General features: G+C 37.9%; 1 protein-coding gene across 1 annotated transcript in view; it reads left to right on the forward strand.

Annotated features, from left to right (window-relative positions):
- Positions 1-1,889, forward strand: part of rab32b (RAB32b, member RAS oncogene family) — a 29,489-nt gene extending 27,600 nt beyond the window's left edge. Inside the window, exon 3 of the mRNA XM_035420160.1 lies at positions 372-1,889. Coding sequence (XP_035276051.1) covers positions 372-521 — 150 coding nt within the window. The 3' untranslated portion in view covers positions 522-1,889. The remainder of the gene's footprint in view (positions 1-371) is intronic.
- Positions 1,890-9,467: the final 7,578 nt, after the last annotated feature.

Below are 9,467 nucleotides of genomic sequence, written 5' to 3' on the forward strand. Positions count from 1 at the left end.
ACTGAGATAAGGAATTGTGCAATAGGCATCAGTGCTTCCCAAACGCCACACCCCCTTGTCAGGGTCAAGAGCCCCCCTCCCCTTCAAAAGCAGTCACACAGCCAGCAAACAATGCCAAAAACAGACTACCCTTGAGCCCTGTCTTGACTCGCTTCAAAACTCCTGCTGATGTCACTGCTGAATTTGTTTCCTGCTACAGTGATCAAATCAGACATTCCAGAACTTCTGGGGCATGTGTGTGTGTGTGTGTGTGTGGGGGGGGGGGGGGGGGTGTTTGGTGGATTGTTAATATAAAAAACAATCTGCAGTCTCTGACAAGGTATTTACGCTTCGGTCAACACTGACCCCATTGTCCTGTGGCTGACCTACAGGAGAACATCAACGTGGAGAAGGCAGGACAATTCCTGGTGGAGCGCATTCTGGAAAACACCAGAGAGCAGCCCTTTGAGGAGGGGAAAAACGACAGGGTAAAACTGGACCAGGCTCCCATGATGGCTGAGAGCGGAGTGCAGTGCTGCTAGCGATGGGAATAGGGATACGCAGGAATTGGTGGCCCTGGGCTGCCAAGATGTGGCCACACTGGACCCTGGAAGCCTTATCCATCAAAACCACCAATGTTAGGATTGCTAACGCCAAGCAAGGATCACTCTGTACTGGTTACCACAACTATATGACATTTCAGGTGTTGTAGTGTGCTCTCCAGTGCCTCATATACATTCTGCAAGTAAGTCAACAATACAAGAGAAATCATCTAATCTCATTTCCACCCGAAGCCATAAAACAAGATTTTCACCTCTTGCTTTACTAATATATTTCTGGTTCTTACTTACATCACTCTGGAGCACCTTGTGCCAATTATTGATTTACTTGACTGATCTCTTTAAGCTGTGATAATTGTCCCACTATGTGATTTACACCACTTAAAAAGAAACAGATTTACCTCTTATGTCAGCTATTTAAAAAAGATGTGTAAATACCAAAAGAATTTAGTAACAACATTAGTGAAAGATCCACATTCCATATTTGTAAGATAAGAGTGCCAAATGTGTTACAAATCCCAGAGAAGACATTTCCAGAATTAACAACCAGTAGTTGTTCATTTCCTGTAATATTTAGACATGTTTTAAGCCATGGCCTCTGAAAGAACAGCTGGGTTATCAAACAAAGCCACTACACAGATGATTTTGTAGTGGCAGTATATTTAAGGTTGTCTAGCTAGAGAACACACCAGGGTTAAAACCATGTTGAACAGTAAGCTTTTCATGTTAAGTTTGAGTCGAGAGTTGTAAATCTGATTGCACATGTAAATTGACCCATTCTTTCTGTATGTGGTTGTGTGGCAGGAGTGAATGGTCTAGTAGGAAAAACTGGTTGAAATGAGTCCTCTTGCTGCCACCTCACCCATGTGGCAGTGTTCCCCACTGTAGGCGCCAGAAGGGCTTTGTTTAGACAGTGTAGACAGTGTAGACGATTATTGCCTTTAAAAGACGAGCCTTTAACAGACGGAAATAACAGGCTTACATAAATAATTACAGTTCTTTCAGAACCCTTTTACAGTTTTCAGCATGGTGCACACCATCTCAGAAGAAGAAGAACACTTGATTCTGATTTGCTTAAGAACACAGAGGAATTTGGTGGTTGCAAAATGAAAATTATAATGCTTTCGATCAATGGTGCAATTTGTAATAGGTACTTTTATGTGAATTTCTCTTTTAATTGTATTTTACATTAAATTGTATTGTGTGTATGCATGTTTAAATTCAGTATTTTACCAAAAAACGGCTTATACTATGTAATATTGTACTGGTTCTCTACAGCTGATGTGATTGTATTACTATTTAAGTTGATGGTGTCTAATCTTACCTGAGATGAATAGTACTTCTATACCTGATTCTAAAACACCTTATTCAATTTAACAATTGTATAAGGTGGCTAAAGACACAGGCTGAAGACCCACTGCTTCAGAGTGCAGTTGGTTCCCCTCATATCTTCACCCCTAAATCTACCTTTTGTACTTGTTCAGGTTATGGTAGTTTTTATAGTTTTAGGTTTTCCTTCCTATGACATGTTATGGATGTAATTTGTATGTATTCAGGTGTTGTATTTTGGTTCTTGCTTAGCATAGTTCATTTGCAAAAGTGCTTTAGTGATGTTACATATGTACTTGCTGGTCAGGGAATGGTGTTGGCCAGGTCTGGCACTATGATTCATACAAATCAGGGGAATGCACTTTATTGTACATTGTAAGCCTCTCAAGATAACCTTGGAACAAAGGCTATGTGAGGTTTTCATTTTGATAATATTCCTTGCATTACTATGGCAACGCCTCTTGGAAAGCATCACTGTTCTTGTTGGTTTATCTGCTGGTTTTCTCAGTATCACAGGTCAGGACACTGAAGCATGTAAACAAAGTGGGAATCAAGTTTCGATGTGCCGCTGTTGAACTGGACTGTCCCCATCTGACAGAATCTAGTTCTGACATGATAGAACACCGTCCTCAGAAATGTCTCTGTTAATGAAAAAATAAAAAATCAATAATAATAATAATAATAATAATAATAATAATAATAATAATAATAATAATACATTGTATTTTTAAAACAGCCCTAATTGAATTCCATACTGTCACCAGCTCATTACTCACTGCTTAAAAGCCATACAGTTATAGACCGCCGACAGCATGGTTTGTTTGGAACAGTAGCACTGGTCTGGCTGCAATTCAGCAAAATAATTTTGGTTCACAAGTTAAACTCCCTGCACTGAAGATTTTAATTCATTTTATTTTAATCCATGCCATTATTGCAACATTTTGGAAATAATATCATTTGGCAGAAAAAAATGGTAGAAAAAGCATATCTTTACTGCCCTTTAATGTTTGAAATTTTCTTTCTGAATTCCACTCTAGCTCAATCATGATGTCAGAGTACCTGTTTGGATGTAATACTGTGACTTATAGGCTAAATGTCAATAAAAATATCTGGCCAGAAATTGTTGCTGCCCACAGATATGTCCGTTTACTTTTTAAAGAGTAATTGTACTGACTGTTTTAACATTTCTCTGCCTACTACACAATTTTGAAAAATGCTTTCTGCTGGCACCTGGTTTTGGCCTAGCATTTTCAAACCAAAGAAAAATGGCGGCATATTACTTTCTCACATCCAACTTAAACAGTCTGCTAAAATATGTTTCTGAAAACATTTGAGGTGAGAAATAGGCCATGTAATTGTTGAATCCTGATTCATATTTGAACTGCAATGCCTAGTTAGACAGTTTGACCAGGCACAGGTACGCTGTACAAATTAATTTGCATTCATTTGCACCTATTCCACCCACCCCAGGAAGCATTTTACAAAATTGTGTAGTATGCGGAGCCAGGTTGAAACAGCGAGTGCAATCATTCTTTAATACGTGAATCGCTTTCTTTTTACTTAGTTTCCAGTTGCCATTCTTGTCTCCTGGCCCATTGTCCATTTGTTGCTGAATATACAGCATATTTATAGTAGTCCATTGGGCATTACCATAGCATATTCAGATACACAGTTTTTCATTTGGAAACCACATGAACAGTAATATTTGGGACGAAGACATTTTTTTAATTTGGCTCTGTACACAATTTTAGATTTTGAATCAGTTCACATGTGGTGCCCTGAAATGGGGGAACTATGAACAAAAAAGAGTTGTAATTTCTACTAAATGTATGAAAATACCTCTTAATTAAAGCTGAGAATATGCACTTTAACCACTTGTGAATGTTTGATTACAAATTCAAAATTGTGGAGTACAGAGCCAAATCAAGAAAAACATGTCTTTGTCCCAAGCATGTTGGAGGGCACTGTATGTTCCTGCTGCAGTAATAAGGCATCATCCCTTTACCATTTGTGTTTAACTTTCAAAAATATTTGCCAGAATCCCTTTCTTTCATTTCAAACAATGGTAATTAGGGGACACAAGACATGCTTACACCAAAATATAAGTTTAAAGTATGACGTGCTGTGCAGTGTATCAAATAAGATTATAGCTCTAATTCCATCATTCTTTATGGTAACTGTTATAATAAGACTACAAGGGGAAAAGATGGAAATGGCAGTATGAATTCACTTTTTGTAGTGTATTCAATTTGACAAGTTTCACTTCTGCAATCTGTGAATGCAGAATGGCAAAACAACAAAAATATTCCACCTTTTAAAAGATAAACATGTATGAAAAAATGTATTTTGTGCTGCATATAGAACATTTCAGTAATTTTCCTTTTTAACCATAAGCACATATTAATTTGTGCTTATGGTTAAAAAGGAAAATTACTGAAATTGTACAATTTCTGCTACCATTCTCAGGAATTTGGGATTTTGTAATAAATACCTTGGAGATATTTTGAATAATTTCTTATTTCCCTGGTAATCTGCCAGTGATCTCTTCAGACTAATAAAACAGAACAGCATGAGTGATTATCCAGGTCCAGGAATGGTACAGTACTCACGGAAACAGCCAGTCTTCACTCCATACTTAATGCCATTTTACGTTTATAACAAAGAAGTACACTATCTCCCTCACCTCTGTTTGGAGCAAAATTTTGTAACTTTATTGTAAACTTATTTTCTGTGAATTAATTCTAATTCTCTTAATTTCTACACTGGGCACATGGCCATGGAGACTATTCTTTCCTTTCCTGTTGTAGCCCAAAACAATAAAAGATAGAAAGGAATGTCAACATCAGTTCCATACTGCAGTGTCATAGAGACTTGGTCAAGGAGGCAATTTTTGGGTTTAACCCCCCTCCCCCCCATCAACAAAAAAAGAAATACATTAAATGGCAGAGGTACATATAAAATATATGCGGAAGTCGATGATAAAGATACCAAAACTATTTTTCTGTTTCAGTTTTAAACTTCCGTTTTTAGAGTTTGACTTTGTTTAGGGCCTTTCGATTATCAGTATATTAAAAAAAACATCCCTATGATTTACATTCACAGTAAGAATATGTAAGCTTTTTCTCACAAGTTTTCTTAATCGGATGAATCGGTTAATTACAGTATTGTTCATATTTCCACTTTTCTTTCCCCATAATGAACTGATATGAATGAAGATATTTCTTGAATACACATGTGGGACACATACATAATTTGCTGTAATTTGCTGTCAAATCAGCTGTCATTTATCTTTACAAAAATGTTGAAACATGTTAAAAAGAAGTGATTAAATTATTGTGTTAAATACAGCGTTAATATAAGCTTTAAAAGACATGGTTTACGTTTAGCCCAAATAATAACGAAACTGCTCTGAGGTGAACAGAAGCTTTGGCAGGTGGAACTGAGACTGGAGATTGTTTTCTCACAGCATGTTTTCCACTGGCATATGGCAAGAGGATGACACTTTAAGGAGGTGCTATGCAAGTGTGAACAATCAGTCACATTTGTACCCAAAGAAATTGCAATGATGGAAATCCACCTTAAAGAGAGGGTTCCAACATGTGATAAGCTTAGCGTTATCTGACACTGAAGAAAACACTTAATGACTTTGAGATTCACCAGATCCCTTTGTTCATAGACTTTTAATATAGAGTGACAATGATAAACTTTTCTAGCACCCTGAAGGTGGAATGGTACAGGTCCCTTGTAAGTTCATCAAAGCCATGAAAATAATTTTAATGGTATTTTTCTGACTTTTTTAATGTCTTTTATGTCTTAAACATTAACTTATAATGTATTCTTTTTTTAGCTTTGCCTGCCATGTAGAATAAAATATATTTATCAGTGACAACCTAATCATTACATTACCCTAAGAGATAAATATGACCATCAGAAATTAAACTTGGCTTAATCTAGACCAGGGGTGTCCAATGTCATCTGAAAAGGACCAGTGTGGGTGCATGTTTTTGTTTTTGCCCAACACTAAGACAACTGATTCCACCTATCAAGCTCTTAACTGAATTTGTTATTTAGTTGAATCAACTAATTAAGTTAACCATGATTAGTTAATTGAATGAGGTGTAGTGCTGGCCTAAAACAAAAACCTGCATGCACTTTGGCCTTTTTCAGATAAGATTGGTCACCTCTGAATTAGGCAAAATCAAGTAGCCCACACTATACCTGATGAAATCTAGTCTTCTAATCAGCTGCTCAATAATTCTGATGTTAATATAAATTGTTGTAATACTGAATGTCTCCAAGTCCATCTATATGTACTGTGCAGTCCACAAGTAGTTAGACAATGACCTCATTTTAGTTGTTTCGGCTCTGTACTTCAGCACATTGGATTTAAAATGATACTAGGAACGCAAGGTTGAATGCAGACTGTCAGCTCTAACTTGAGGGTATTTACATTCATACTGGGTGGTCTGTGTAGGAATTACAGACCTTTTTATACACAGTACCCCCCCCCCCTCCCATTTTAAGGGAACAAAAGTTATTGGACAGTTGTTTGCTCATGTTTTTGGCCAGCTGTGTGTCATTAGTTCATGCATAAGGAAGAAAACAAAAGGACTTCAGTTGATTCAGTGTCACTGTTGTTGTCGTCTTGGAACATGAAGACAAAAGAATTCTCACTGCCTTCTTTGGTCCTCATGTTGAGAAAGACCAGCAACACACTCCGAATGCAAATACCACACCTTGAATCAAATGAAGACCTTTTGTTTGTGTTCTTATGCATAAACTAATAATGCAACGACACACAGCTGGCCAAGAAACAGCAGCCAAATGTCCAATTACTTTTGGTCCTCTAAATGTAGTAAAAGCTAGCAATTCCTACACAGATCACCAGATATGGATGTAAATACCCTCAAATTAAAGCTGACAATCTGCACTTTAACCTCTTATTCTTGGTTTCATATCAAATCCAATGTGCTGGAGTGCAAAGCCAAAACAACAAATTGTGTCACAATCCAAATACTGTTACACACACACACACACACACACATCTATGATTTAGCAAATTTGTTGAAGCTGATCTACCATAAATTATATTAAGGTTAAACATTTCAATATTTTATTGGAGGTGACATAATCATAAAGTCCCCATCCCCCACCCCCTATCATTCTTTAGTGTTCAGTGGGATAGAGGACAGCAAGAACAGTGGTATCCAGGACACAAGGAACATCACCGTGTCAAATTAATCCAAAGGATACTGTCACGGTAAGAAAAAATAAGTCAGTGCTTGGCCCAATTCAGGAATGCCCTCTGGAGGGAGAAGCTGAAATGGTAACTTACTTGTTTCCCCACTGAGAACTGTGCTAGATTCACTGTAACTTCTCACAACCCATTTTTCACAGATACTGAGAAATGACATATCATGGGTCTGCCAATGAGACATTAGCACTGTTGCCACATCATACAGTGCATACAGTTTTGTACTATTACACTATTTTTGTTGGCTTTCAAAAAATTATCCTTATGTAAGAATGTACATAAAATATCTTCAATTTGTGATGAAAACCCACTGCTATCTAATGCATGTGAAAAGTACCCGCAGCATAAAAGAGAAATTTTTGCCTCCTTCAAAATTTGAATTTAAATCTTCCAATTATGTACTGTGTGGTCTGATTGCTAACTATTGCAATGTGATATGGTGATTCATTCTCAGAGCAGAAGTGGGACTGTTTCAGTTCCTGTGTGTGGCTTTAGCCGTAGCATTCATGTATGTGCCAGCTAGGACTCTCAACCCCTGCATGTGCTTGGTCTAGCATGGTCTAATTTCTACATTAGACAGTTGGAAAATAGGTTATCTATATTTTTCGAATACCATCAGTAATCAATGGGCCATGTAAGGCATTTGTCATTACTGAGGCAACTCCAGCATCCATTCCAACATTTCTGAGGCTGCAGGACTGAAGAGAACCACACACCTCCTTACTTCTTCCATCTCAGATAATTGACATTAGTAATTGACAGACATTGTGGGGGATCAGAGTTCAAATGCGGCACATGAGAGACTCCAGAAAATAAAAGTGGGACCTGAGAGGTGCTTGTGAGCAAGTTTCAAATTGTATCAAATAGAAATTCTTTATTTCTATAGGTGAAAAAAAAAAATATTATAATGGTGATTCCTATTTTCTATTTGTGGCACCAAGGTATCAGTTTCTTTCACCCATTTCCCAGTTTTGTTCTGCATTGAACCCGATCATACAATGTCTGTCTGCAGCATCTGAGAGGCCGCAGTGCCCCCTGCAGGCGTCTAATCCCACATGCACTATAGTATGCCATTTACATACACAAGTCACCTTCCAATAGTGGCCTATTATGGGATAATTGCACACATTTGATGCTTATTAAGCAGTGGTCTTTCTCGAATTGCCATTTACTAACTTTTGTTATGTGCATACTCTGGTGAATGCACAAATTCACAACAGTTCTGAGTATATGCAGCAAACAAGGAGCTGGATTATGAAAATACTTTTCCTTACAAGTATTGTGTATTAGGTATTATGCATTGTATGCAGAATGGTTGCTTTCACTCATATTGCTTGCAGATGGATACATGTTCATTTGCGGAAGAAAACGCAGACTGGAACCGTTTCACTGTCCATTATGGCTATATGCGGTCCTGAAATTTAATATATCTTGTTCTATTGGCTAGAAGGAAAACAATCAGCAGTCTGAGACAGTATTTTAAATGGCCAAAATGTTCATCTCACTGGTTCAAGCCCCTTCCCTGTGATAGCGGCCGTGTGAGAGATTGGCGACGGGTCCAAGGAATATTCCTGCCTCTCGCCAAATGCATGCTGAGATAGACTCCAGCCCCCCTCCCCCACGACCCTAAACCAGGATAAGCGGGTATAGACAATGGATGGATGCTTGGATAAATCAGAAGCCTGAACTCACCTCTAAGATAAGTCATTTGCCATGACACCAATGGTGGAATGATCAAATCCAATAGAAGACAAATGACACCGATGGTGAACTGCTTATGTGAAATGTAGCTATTTCTCCAAAACTGTCACCTTTCAGTTTTTCAAAACCTAACTGTACAGTACTGTCATCAACATAATTGGAAATGGACATGCACATACAGTCTTCCAAGAATCCAGGAGTTACTGTCCCCTAAGATTTTTCCTCTTCTAGGCAATCGCTTTAATGTTATCATATTTTGAGCTGTTAATTAGACGGTTATATCTGGAATGAGGTTTTCTCTGATGACTTCTCCTGTTACCTTAAATTCCTCATCAAAAGACTGCCAATACAGCACACAGGCCAGTGGAGGGAGCCTAATCTTAGACCAGAAATGTTCAAGAACAGAATGACTCAAGTTCATCTGTTCACCGTGTTTGACCCCATCCACATAGAATCATGCAGAACAGAGCTACACTAATTCCACTGCATTGTATTCAGTGGGCTCATAACAGATTCTAAAAAACTGCACTCATTTGCACTCATTTGAACCTCCACTACACCGGAAGGGTGGCATGCCACACCGACGCCAGCAGAATTCCTCTAAAACTCATTATTGTTAAAAAATATATATTTTATTATCATTG

The sequence above is a fragment of the Anguilla anguilla genome, chromosome 1 (genome assembly GCF_013347855.1).
Source record: "Anguilla anguilla isolate fAngAng1 chromosome 1, fAngAng1.pri, whole genome shotgun sequence".
Taxonomy (NCBI): Eukaryota; Metazoa; Chordata; class Actinopteri; order Anguilliformes; family Anguillidae; genus Anguilla; species Anguilla anguilla.